The sequence below is a fragment of the Trichechus manatus genome, unplaced genomic scaffold (assembly GCF_000243295.1).
Source record: "Trichechus manatus latirostris isolate Lorelei unplaced genomic scaffold, TriManLat1.0 scaffold00029, whole genome shotgun sequence".
NCBI classification, from domain to species: domain Eukaryota; kingdom Metazoa; phylum Chordata; class Mammalia; order Sirenia; family Trichechidae; genus Trichechus; species Trichechus manatus.
In genome coordinates, this window is record NW_004443965.1 from 1,871,045 (window position 1) to 1,884,777 (window position 13,733).

The 13,733-nt window shown below is 39.2% G+C and overlaps 1 protein-coding gene across 1 annotated transcript in view; it reads right to left on the minus strand.

The window, feature by feature from the left end:
• Positions 1-12,514, minus strand: part of RASGRF2 (Ras protein specific guanine nucleotide releasing factor 2) — a 281,781-nt gene extending 269,267 nt beyond the window's left edge. Inside the window, exon 1 of the mRNA XM_004374457.2 lies at positions 12,180-12,514. Within this exon, the coding sequence (XP_004374514.1) occupies positions 12,180-12,467 (288 nt within the window). The 5' untranslated portion in view covers positions 12,468-12,514. The remainder of the gene's footprint in view (positions 1-12,179) is intronic.
• Between the last annotated feature and the right edge of the window lie 1,219 nt (positions 12,515-13,733).

Here is a 13,733-nt window from a genome sequence, read left to right on the forward strand (position 1 = left end):
CCTCAAGTGAGGCATTTATTAGAGAAAATACATTTTAATTATGATGGAGAAGTTGGCAAAACTACACTTCTCATCATGCAGAAAATGACTACGGTCACTTTTGGCTTTTTTGTCTGTTTGTTTGTTCATTTGTTTGCATGGTCCTCCACCTGCCCTGAAGGAGCCCTGGTGGCAAAGTGGTTAAGTACTCGGCTGCTAACAGAAAGGTCAGCAGTGAAAACCCACCAGCTGTTCCATGGCAGAAAGATGTGGCAGTCTGCTTCTGTAAAGATTATAGCCTTGGAAACCCCATGGGGAGTTCTACTCTGTCCTATAGGGTTGCAATGAGTCAATTCAATGGCAATGGGTTTGGTTGCCCACCTGCCCTGCCAATTTATTTATAAATGTCATCGTGATGTTCGCTGCAGTATTACTCACAATAGCAAAGCAAAACTTTACAATATTAAAACAACCTAAATATTCATCAATAGGATAATGTTTATTGTATACCCATGTGATAAAAAGAATCCTATACAGTTATAATAAATTATGTTTTCAAGTAATTTTTATTGGCATGCAAAATGCTCACAATATAATGTTCGGTTAAAAAAAAAATTAAGACCCAAAACTCTACATACAATATGATCCCAATATATATACACTTTTTAAAATGTCTACTTGTTATATACGTGCACAGAAAAAAAGCCTGGAAGGAAATCACCCAACGATTCAACACACAGTTTTCTCTGAGGAATGAGACTTTAGCAGGTTTTAATTACTTCTTTATACTTCTCTGTGATTTTTAAATTACACAATAAATATACTACTTTTATAATTTAAAAACCACTTTTAAAATGTTCTCTTAATATGGCAATTTATAACACAAGGGTTATATGAGTAAGCTGAGGACTTTCATTGATTTCTCTTTCAGAATACATTTTAGACAATCTCTATAAAATACTGAACTTTTAAAACACAAGTATGAAGGTAGCTACATTCTTCTGAAAAAAATATCTACTAATTTTACTTTAATATATTTATTATAGTCAAAAGAATCAAAGACCAGACGAGTTATGGGAGGACATAACACATGAAGAAAGCAAAACGTCATTAAGAACATAGGAAAAAAAGAAAAGACCTCGATGGAATGTCAGAAGAGACTCTGAAACTTGCTCTTGAACGTAAAGTGAATGGAAGAAATGATGACGAAAAAGAACTGAACAGAAGATTTCAAAGGGCAGCTCGAGAAGACAAAGTACTATAATGAAACGTGCAAAGACCTGGAGTTAGAAAACCAAAAGAGAACACACTCAGCATTTCTCAAGCTGAAAGAATTGAAGAAAAGATTCAAGCCTCTAGTTGCAATACTAAAGGATTCTATGGGCAAAATATTGAATGACACGGGAAGCATCAAAAGAAGATGGAAGAAATACACAGAGTCACTGTATCAAAAAGAATTGGGCGACATTCAACGATTTCAGGAGGTAGCATAGGATCAAGAACTGATGGTACTGAAAGAAGTCCAAGCTGCCACACGGTAGAAGTTAGCCCGGGTGACTTACTAAACCACTCTAAGCCTCAGCACCCTTATATGCAGAATAAAGGGGATACTGTCATCTCACAGTGGATGTGAAGATTAAATGAGATTATATATAACATGCTTGGCTCAGTGCAACCCAAAATGAGCATCCAATAAATGGTTGTTGCTCTTGAAATTATACACTACAAAACAGTGTTCATAAAAAACTAACAATTTAGTATCCTAAGTGAAATAGTCTAATTTTATTTTGTTTTACATTCTAAGAAGAAGGAGTTGACTTATGCCTGCAGAAATATAAGATTGCCTTAAAGTAAAAGTTCATCAAGTAAGATGGATAGGTAGGTAGATAGGCAGACAGACAGACAGACAGACATAGATAGATAGATATCAGATATGAGAAAACTATCAAAATGAAAAGTTTAAACTAAACCCAGTGTGAGGAAAAAATGGGACTCACATTTCTGTAACCTCAAACTCCACACCTCACCACTCAGTAGTAGTATAAAGATAAACATCTGTAAAATTTTTTCTGACTACAAAATAGTATTTTTATTTTATTTTGTTCAAAAACACAATATTCAGAGATATTCAGAACTGAATTTATAAAGTAAGGCCACATGTCAAGGCAGTACCATTAAGGGGCATGGCAACCTGCAGTTAGGAGGCACAGAAGCTATGAGGAGGCGACAGAAACAGTGAAGAACCAAACAGGCATGCTGAAACAGGTAAGCCAGTAGCAACGTCCAAGGAATATCTCAGTCATGATAAAGGCAGAATACTACTCACCCTTACTGCCTTACAATATTCACCTCCCCACATCCACTGTCCGCCTCCCCGACACACAGACACTATCATTACTTAAGATAACTTGAGTTAATATCCCTCCCTTGCAATCAGAAGGACCTAAAGCAATCAATCATGTGACAGAAATCAACTAACCCTAGAAAAGTTTAGCAATACTAAAAAAGCAAACTACGTGCTTCATTAATGAAGCCTTAGTAATTGCCTTAAAATAACATTGGCTAGCTATTAGGTCTCAGAATTGATTTTGAAAGATGGATGAAAAATTGGTTTACAGATTCAGTCCTGACTACAGTAAACCTGTGCAAAACACTGAATGAGAAGAAGCATTAACGACGTCACAGGAGGAAGCTCTTGCTCTTGGCTCTAAACGAGACCATTCCACAGCTAGACAAACTTTGGTAAACGGACTTCATTTAAAACAAAACAAAAAAAAAACCCTCAGGAAGAATCACCAAAATTTAATTTCCCCCTAGAGTGGAGTCAAATCATGAAAACACCTTTACATCATTGATCATGCTTAAACAACTGATTTTAATTTTTTCTTCTGTTTAGGATTTAACATGCCAGAATTTATTTAAAAGCTAACTCCACCACCTTTCTGTCTTCACAACTACTGTTATTAGTTTTATCCTTTATTATGACATCAAATAAACAAAAAGATAAAATTTTTAAAAATGACTATTACTGTAACAAATATTGTTACAGAAACACATTACACTCTCTTTCCAAGACAGTTCTTTTAGAGGTGCATCTAGTATACCCCTCAGTGCCAAAAAAGCAGTATGCCAAAAAAAAAAAAAAGAAAAACTTCTTTATTTCAAGTGAAGCAATATGATGTCTGGGACTTGCTTTAAAATATGCTAGGGAAAAAAAAATGTACATGGAGGGAAACAGGTATAACAAGAAATGGCAGAAAGCTGAAGATTGGCGAAGCCAGGTGATGGGTATTTGCAGGTCTCTGAACTATTATTTTGTCTGTGTTAAATGATTTCTTTTAAAAAGAAAGGAAGGAAAAAAATGTCCTAAGTGACCCAAGTAATGAAAACTAAAAGAACAAAATAAAAAATTATATTACAGACTAATAAAAATACTCCACCACCGTCTGTCATTTTGTTGTACGGTGGTGGCGTGTGTATTGCTATGACGCTGGGAGCTATGCCAGCGGGGTCACATCCATGGTGGACAGGTTTCGGTGGAGCTTCCAGACTAAGGCAGACTAGAAAGGCCTGACAGTCTGCTTCTGAAAATTAGCCAGTGAAAGCCCTATGGCTCTCAACAGAATATTGTCCAATATAGTGCTGGAAGCTAAGCCTCGTAGGTTGTGACACGCAGGTTGTGGTTGCAACAATGGACTTGAGCATACCAACAATCATGAAGATGGTACAAGACCAGGCAATGTTTCATTCTGCTGTACATGGGGTCGCTATGAGTTGGAGTCAACTTGACAGCTCCTAACAATGACGATAAATAAAAATATTAGCTGACTAACATGCTGACATTTCACCCTGGGTCTGGCCCTGTGCCATGAGCTTGGCATGGAGTATTCCCTACGGGCCTCACAACAACCCAATCAAGTGGGTACTATCATTATCCCCATCTCATAGGCAGTGAACCAGGCTTAGAAAGAGAAATTGCTAGAGATAACGCTGTCTGCCAAGTAGTAAAGCCAAGACTGAAACTCACGCAGTCTAACACACCTGAACTGACCTAGACACAAGACTACCACGTGACCTGGTGGTAACATTCATTTAATATTCTTAAATTTTTATGAAAGTAAATTCATATTGGATATGAGTAGCTTCCTGTTGCTATGAATCATTGACACTGTCTCATCATGACTTCTTATATAATGAGTCATGATGTTAGTGAGCCTTAGACCAGGGAGCACCTCCCCACTCCCACATTTCTAACCCCAGGAAACTTCCTAGCTTTCAAATCTACCTCCATTCCAAAGGGCTAACCCCACTGTTTACATGAGTCACCCTAACAGCATGGGGTCATAAATCCAGTTCAGGAAATGAATCAGGCATGATCTCAGTTAAATCAGTGACAAAATAAAACATTTCAGAGAACCTGAAAATAACGCAAAGTACCAATAATCAGAGTTCCTTAGGTCCCTGCTGTTTCGGTCATCACAAGTCTCAGCAATATCACATTGGTAAATGTGGGAAGCACTAATGAAACTGTGGCCTACAATTTTAAAAATAAAGCACTGAAGGATCAATAAGTTTTACTTGTAAGCCTAGCTCATATTCATCTTGCTTTTTAAAATATCTTTACAAACACTGAGTTTTAGTTACCTAGTGCTGCTATAACAGAAATACCACAGATGGATGGCTTTAACAAAGAGAATTTTATTTTCTCAAAGTTTATGAGGCTAGGCGTCTGAATTCAGGGTGCCAGCTCTAGGAGAAAGCTTTTCTCTCTCTCTCTCTCTGCTCGTTCCAGAGGAGGGTTCTTGTCTCTTTTGAGCTCCTGCTCTTAGGAAATCTTCATGTGGCTTGGCATCTATCTTTCCCCAGGTCGCCTTGTGCTTCTCTTTGCCTCATCTGCTCTTTTATATCTCAGGACAGATTGACTTAAAACACACCCTTCACTAATACTGTCTAACTAGCTTAAAAAAGAAAACCCATTCCCAAATGGGATTATACCCACAGGTATAGAAGTTCGGATTTACAACACATATTTTGAGGGGACACAATTCAATCCATAACACACTATTATTTTATTTGTCTGTTTTTAGAGCTCATGAGAATTCTAATTTTTGTTAATTTACTCTACTCTGATGCTGTAAATTTTTCTTATATTGGCCTCCCCAACTTTGTCTTATTTCTTCCTTTACAGTTCAAAATAAAAAAGAAATAGTACATTATTTAAATAAACACAGCTCAACTCGAACTTTTTTTTTCCTCTCCTTTCTCCCTAAAACTATAATCGGGGCATTTTGTATTCAATGTCGGGAGTTTTAAGAAAGCTGGTCTTGAATTTTGAATTTTTTCATTGCGTCATAAGTTTTTCAAGTGCCAGTAAAAAGGAAAACTATGAGGACATGTGCTTTCTGCACCTCAGCTCTAACTACTGATGCCAATGTTTTCTGTGCAAAAACCTCCAGTTTTTGTCTAGATATATATGCAATTATAGTTTAATTCCACGGGCGAAAACACTAAAATATATACCCTTCAGGAGAGTCAAATTAATGTATTTAAAACTTTTCAACTTATTAAATGTAAATGCTCCACCAGTGGAAATGCAGTGAATAATTCTGGACTAAGGGTTAGTTTTAGACTCACTGCCAAGTGTTATAGTCGAACATTTAAACAGTGCTATTTTCATACTTGACAAATATTCTTATTGCATTTTAATATTAAATAAAAATTTATTGCTTAAGTTTTCATTAATGTAAACTAATTCCAGAGATGAATTTATAGTGTGATTAATTTAACAGAATCATTACACAGCTTTAGTCCTCAAAAATAAAGCTCCACAAATTATAGACATAATGGATTTAACCTCACATTTTAGAAAGTAAATGATACAAATAAAAACGTACAAACCCCAACATACGTTAACTGCATAACAAATGTTTACTATTAATGGTAGGAGGTAACAAACATAACTTATTAAAGACACACACATACATACACACATATCCCTTTTTTCTAAAACAAATGAACAGGCACAAAAACACAAAGCCACTTTAAAATTGTGAAAATTTGGATTTAAGACCTGAAGAAGTCCGTATTGTTTGTCAAGCTGACTTATTTCATTGCAAAACAATCTTAAAGACTAAATTTTTCTATTCTATAATATTAAAATCATACTGACTATAGCGTACATACCTCAGAAGTACTGATAAATGTGGATAAAATCACCTTATGATAATATAATCTGCATTAAACAGACAGCAATAGCAACAATTGTTTGAACAAACTATTAACGCTTGCTTGCTAAAACCAAACATATCGGATCTGCTTTAGGATTTACTTTCAGGCAGCGAAAGGAAAATACCTCTATTTTTTTTTTTAATTCCCAAAAGAAGGAAAAAAAAAAATTTATCACACTACAAGTATTTTCCACCACTCAGTAGGGCATTTAGTTGTCACTTACTAAAATCCACCGAAAGATACTTGTCACAATAAAAATACTTTTTATGTACATCTGTCATGTCAAAGATGGATTTTTCTATGTTGGATTCTTAATAAGCACATAATCTAAATAGTAAGATTTACTGTAGCCAACATTAAAATAACTAAATTTTGCCATGAGATATTTTTTCTTCATTAAATTTTAAATGGAAAAAAATGATTTCAAAGTTCAAGTAATAAATCATTTGTTCCTCAAATTATATTTTAAAACTTTTTATAAGATTTAGCAAATGTTTTTATTCCGTTTTCCTTTTATTTGTATTCAATAAGCAAGAGTTAAAAAGAAAATATTGAGTTGGTTGTTATACCTCAGTTAAACAACATGAACTGGTATGAGAATCTACCATCTCTACTCTCTACCCTCTCCCAAATATTTCAGGGCTTGCACAAAGCTCCTGCCTAATTCAATAAAACCATTAAAATCCTCTGCTTGCAGTCAAGTAAAAAAGGCTAAAATGACTGGCTAGTAATGAGGTGACAAATAACCTTCAATCTCTTTAAAATTAAATGGATAACGTTTAACTCTGAACAAATATGACAAGTATCTACTACTTTAAGCCTCCAAAACTAAGGAGATATTTTCCCAAAAACAACTGGAATCAAAGTGAATAAGACTCTTAATCTCAGCGGGAAAATAAGAACAAAGGTGGCTTTGTTCCTATAGGTCTCTCCTGCTGGAAGGCGAGATAAACGATTTGAATAGACCAGACTAACTGGGATATTTGCACTTTCAACATAAGTGCAAATATTTTTAAAGGTCCCCTGAAGTAAATGAATGTTATCGAAACTGTGTGTTTAAAAATAAATTCTATTTTTCTTTAAAAATATAATTGTCTGTAATTGTATTTCACAAGAATCACAACTGCCTTTTATGATTTGTTTGTTCACTGAGTTAAAAAACCCGTTGCCGTTGATCACAAAATTTTCCATTTTAACTATTTCTAAGTGTACAATTCAGTGGCATTAATTACATTCACAATGTTGTACAGTCATCATCACCATGTATTTCCCAACGTTTTTCATACCAAACTGAAACTCTGCACCCATGAAGCAGTAACTCCCCAGTTCTATCTCCCCCTTATCCCCCCTGGTAACCTCTAATTTACTTTCTGTTTCCATGAATTTGCCTATTCTAGGTATTTCATATAAGTACAGTCCAACAATATTTGTCCTTTTGTGTCTGGCTTCTTTCAGTTACTATAATGTTTTCAAGATTCATCCATGTTGTAGCGTGTATTAAAATTTCATTCCTTTTTGTGGCTGAATAGTATTTTATATATATATATACATACACACACACATATATGGGAAACCCTGGTGGCACAGTGGTTAAGAGGTCGGCTGCTAACCAAAAAGTCAGCAGTTTGAATCCACCAGGTGCTCCTTGGAAACCCCAGCAGTTCTACTCTGTCCTATGGGGTCACTATGAGTTGGGGAATCGACTAGACAGCAATGGGTTATACGTGTGTGTGTATATGCATATACACATACACACCACATTTGGTTGATCCATTTTCCATTTTGTTTACCTGCTGATGGACACTTGGGCTGTTTCCACCTTTTGGTTATTGTGACTAATGCTGTTTATGTACACTGGTATACAAGTATCTGTTTGAGTCCCTGTTTTCAAGTCTTTGGGGTATATATCTATGAGTAGAATTGCTGGGTCATAAGGTAATTCTAGAAGCCCTAATGGCACAGTGGTTAAAGTGCTGGGCTGCTAACTGAAAGAAAGGTTGGCAGTTCCAACTCACTAGCCCCTCAGTGGGAGAAAGATGTGGTAGTCTGCTTCTGTAAAGATTACAGCCTTGGAAACCTAACGGGGTAGTTCTGCTCTGTCCTACAGGGGGTCACTATGAGTCGGAAGTGACTCAACAGCAGCAGGTTTGGGTTTTGTTGGGGTTTTGTTTGTTTGGTTGGTTGGTTGATTTTATGGTAATTCTGTGTTTAACTTTTTGAAGAACTGCCAAACTGTTTTCAATAACTAGTTTTTAAAGGTAAAATAAGAGCAAACAAAACACAGTGATTCACACGCTACAACACTAACACTCATCCCATCCATATTTGCAATTTTTTGAAGCTCAGTGGATTTAAATATCATACCCTTAAGAAGGGGCCCTTCAAGATGACTCAGTCTTCATATTTGGTGTTGGATTCTGATCATCTTCCTAACTCTTTGAGCCTCAGCATTAGCATAGTTAAAAACAAAACAAAACAAAAAAACACCTCTAAGAGCTGAAGCAGTTTAAAGTAGATGAAATAATGGAAGATAATACCTGGAGCAGAAAACCTGGCACATAAACAGTACTTCTAACTGCAAGTTCCCTTTCCCCTTAATATCTTCATCTGACTTAAGAGGTAAGTTTTTTGTGTTCCATAAATGAGGCTTTTTTTAGAAAGAGGTACCACCCAGCCATATCTCTGAGAAAAGGAACAACTCCATTAAAAAAAAAGAAAGATTTTAAACTGAACTCATTTTAATTATATACTGTTATCCCTAGAAAGTAGCCCCTATGGAAGGCTGATAAGAGAGCCTAGTCATCTCTCAAGAGCTTACCAAAGGGAAATCTTAGAATACTATGGAAAAAAAAATAGAGCAGTGCAAATATTCCTTCAACCTAGGCATATTTAGAAGATGAAAAACACCTTTTTCTGTTCAGCTGAAAACACTGTAAGACAATTAAATTGCTAAAAATAAACAAAATAATGTTTTTCTCTGTCAGCCAACATACTTTGAATTAGTATTTCAATCAAGCAAATCTATGGCAATTTTCTCCTTTAATTTATTTAGAAACACAATTAATTTGAATTTTTAAATTATCTGAAGTAGAGGTAGAATGATAGACGTGCAAGAACAAACTCTCAAGAATTATTACAGGCATTTTATAGCAGGCATTACATCAACTGCTACAATTATCAGGGCTGTAGCCTGCCAATGTGAATGATAAGAATCTAAGGCGATGAGGGTTACTATACAGGTTTTCGCATCTACTGACCTAACTGATTGATCAGAATGTCTACTTCAATCTCCCACTTGTCTTTAGCTTCTCAAATACAGTATTTATTACAGAAACTGGTAATCTTTCAATCTCATGAAATTTTCTTTCACATCCTCTACACAGCAAAAAGTTCACACTGTCTGTTTACCTTAGAAACAGAAGATACCATAATTGGAAGGAAACCTAGAAATTATCTTATCCAAACCCTTAATTTTTACATACTAGGAAAAAGAAGTTGAAAACGTTAAGAGATTTGTCTAAAGCCACATCGCAACTTGCTGGAGAACCACTCTGCCTCTCTAAACCATATTTTATGTTGTGTCATGCCCTAGCCTTCAATTCTGTTTATGTGGTTGATGGAGATTTTTATGTGGAGAGCTCTGGAAGCATACGGAGAGAAACAGGCCTTGAGATGGTCCCTGCCCTCAGCCTGGGCAGTTTTGGTAGTCTATAGTATCTCTGTGTTTAAGATAATTGGAGTACACCAGCAACACAAATTAACTGAAAGGGAACCAACTGTATAAACTGTAGACTTCTCCCTTGTTTCCTATCTTTACAGTTCCTTCTTAACTCTTCAAACCCACCCAGACAGATGATGTCAGAGAAAAGCATCAGTCCATTAAGCTAACCCAAGTCATAAAGCCTGTCTAATAAGACAGAAATTGAGGGGTTTCCCAACCCAACTCCTTATATCCATTTTGGGATGCCTGCTTCTCTACATCTCAGTTTTATCTACAAACATCAAAGGTTCTAATTTCCAACCTCTTAGAAATATATAAAAATGACTGAGAAATACTCATAACTTACATGACTATAAACAGAGGGAAAAAAATTTCCATAAGATGACCTGCTTAGGATTTCCATCAGAAAGGGACATGAAAGTAAAACTACTTGAAAGTTACATTTTGTTATTAAAGTATAGTTTAAAGAAAACTATCCTGAAGGTGTGAATCTAGATATTTTCCAAGTACAAAAAGGTTGGTTACCATATAATGTTAACAGATAAGACAAACATACAAATTGTAACTGGTAAGGTAAGTAATAACTCTGAAGCCCTGGAAGAAAGGAAGGAAAAAAGAAGAAGGGAAGGAAGGAACACAAAGGAAGAGTTATAATATTATATAAATAAAAGGAGAACAAATAAACAGTTTGGAATTAAGTCAATGATATAAATTCAGGGTAATTTAAAAGACCCCATTTTATCTTAGACATAATACTACTTAAAAACTTATTAGTTCCGGCTCCTGTGGGGCCTTGGAACACGAATCTTAAAAAAAAAAAAAAAAAAATCCCACCAATAAAAAAAAAGCTGAGATCCTGAAAATATCCCTATTTCCTCAAAACCCTTTCTCCTTTTCCCGATTTAAATTCTAGTACGCATGACTTGAAATGTATGCTTATATTTCTAGTATATATATATCTACAAAGTTGTAAATTGGGTTTTCAATTATCTTCCACACGCCCTCAAAAACCAAAGGACATTTGTTTTATTTCAGATTTTTCAGCATTGTAACAAGTTTAATCAGTCAAGTCTTTTAACAGTTTATAGTGAAACCAAAGTGGAAAAAAAATCAAACTTTTGGTTGCTTTAGCTTTAACTCCTCTTAATTTTATATACCGTTTTATGAGCCCCCAAGGAGTGTACGCGCGTCTTGCTCATCATTCACCTACTAGCGCCTCTCACCGCCACCCGCAGTGGTTTGGAGTAGATGCTGTTTGGTCTGACTTGCACGGAAAATTCAGCTGCGAAATATTTTTATGCAACAGCAAAAACAATCAGCCTCTTTTTTTCAAGGTGGAGATGTAGAAGCTAAGTGAGAACATTTGGGAGCATAAAATTAGTCTGCTTTAACTTTAATAACCAAATGGTGATTGAAAAAATACAAATTTCGCATTTTGCAGGAATTGGAGGTGGGGAGAATTACTAAACCTAGAGTCTCCCCCCAGGGAGCACATAGAAAAACTACTAAAAGTGTGACCCTGAATAAAAGGGTCGCATTCATTTCAAAGCATTCATTTAAAAGTACACAGAAGTGCTCTTAAAAATGCCCACATTTTTAAACATAGCAAGAATGTGGCTACCAAATATTAACCCTGAGGGATATAGATACACATTTATCTTCATAATTAGACCCAGCAAGCCAAACGTTACCCAGGTAAACTGACATAGACCACAAGGACTGATTGGAAATGACCAACAGAAGGTGCCTGTTGGTCTTCGCACAGAGGAGCCCAGTTGGTTCCCTGCACATCCAGCGGTCAATCACCGGCACCAAAGAAACCTATACACGCCAACCGGGTAAAGGAGAAACCAAACTTTTCCAAATAAGTTAGCTCGTCTCGCCAAGCTAAATCCAACAGGTGTCACCACACAAAATCCTTCCGGGCAAGGTCTAGAGAAGCAAGTAGTGAAGCTGAAACGACCCAACTGCTACCAGGGTCGAGAAAGCAATACAGCCGAGCCCCTATTCCAGCTGATCCCACGGAGATGGAAGAGGGGTGGGGAGGCGGAGATGCGACAGCCCCTGGATGGAGACAGGGAGAGCGTGGAAATGTCTCGGCACTGACGCCGCAGGGGAATCTAGGATCTCGGAGTATCGTCCCTGTGCTTTGTGGAGACCCCACCCCTGTCCCCCCAGTCCCCAGGGTTAGAATAGCAAGGGAGTGTCGCGGCGGGAGGCAGAGAGACCGAGGAAGGAGAGCGCGCGGTACCTGCTTGTCCAGCGCGTCCCGGGCGCCGGCCGGCCCAGCGCCGATCCTGGGCGGCGCGGGCGCCCGCTCGCAGCTGCAGCCTTCCAGGAGGTACATGCCCGCCGGGCGGCCGCTCTGCTCGCCCTCGAAGTAGAAGAGCACATTCTGGTAGAGGGCAAACCACTTCTCGTGCCAGCGGCTCGCCTCGGCCGCCTTCTTGCTCAGGAAGCCGCGCTTGGTGCCCTCCTTGCGCGCCAGGAAGGCCAGGTACAGGGCGTGCCCCTCGTTGTACCGCACGCTCTTCTGCATGGTGAGTGCGCGGGGGGCGCTCGGGCGGGCGCCGGCCTGCCTCACGCCTGCCTGGCCCGCATAGCCGGGCCCGCTCCCCCGAAGGGGCGTCCGCTCCGTTTGCCGCAGGCGAAAGAGAGCCCCCTTTCTCGACGCAGCGCGCAGGGCACTTCCGCAGGCCTCCGGGTCGCTGCGCCACGCGGGTCCAGGGGGCGCGGGGCTAGGGCCCGGGCGTGTTCTAGGCCAGGGCCGCCGCTTTCCTGGCTGAGACAAGCCTCCAGAGTCCCCGACGCCGGGGCGCGGAGCGGCCCCGCGAGGGCCGCTGGGCCGGCCGCCGCTTCGCCCAAAGTTGCCGGAGCCGAGCCCCTGCGGCGGGCTGGGGCGGCGCGACGCGCGGCAGCCGGAGGAGGACTGTCCTCGGGCAAGTCGCTCGGGGAGACAGAAGGTAAAACGTCACGTGGGAGATCAGCTGTAATCGGCTTGGAGACCGATTTAAAGGGCAAAGTCGGAGAGGCAGCGGCGGCCACGGTGCAGCCCGTTCGCGCGGTAAGCGCGTCTCTCCTTTCGCCCGCCGGGCCCCGGCCGCCGCCTCTGCTCCAGCGCCGGGATGGGGCGGATGGCAGCGAGGTGGAGGCGCGCGGCGGCAGCACACACGCGCTCACACGCGCTCTCGCACACAACGCGCACACTGATGCACACAAACGCACACTCACACGCACGCAAATACACACTTGCACACAATGCGCACACTCACAAATACTCAGTCACACAAATACACTATGCACGCTCACAGAAAATACCCATTCACATACACACAGATACACACAGAACAAGCACACTCATACACACAAATACATTCACACTACACACACACAACATACACACAAAAACTACACACCGAATGCACACACTGACACACAAAAATACATATTGACATGCCCACAAATACAGACTCACACACAGACAACTACAAATACAACGCACACAGTCATACAGACGCTCATCGGAAAACACTCATGCACACACATTCACACACACATACGCTTCAGCCACACAAACGCATACTCACGGACACACACAGTACACACACTTGTGCACACATTCACACACACATGCTCATACACAAATACATTCATACACATTCACAGTCATACACTCACAAGCTAAATAATTATACACATACACGCACACGTATATACATACACACACACAAATGCACTCACTCAAGAGGACACAAGCACAAGACTCACAAACTCATACACAAGCACTCACACACATGCAAATACA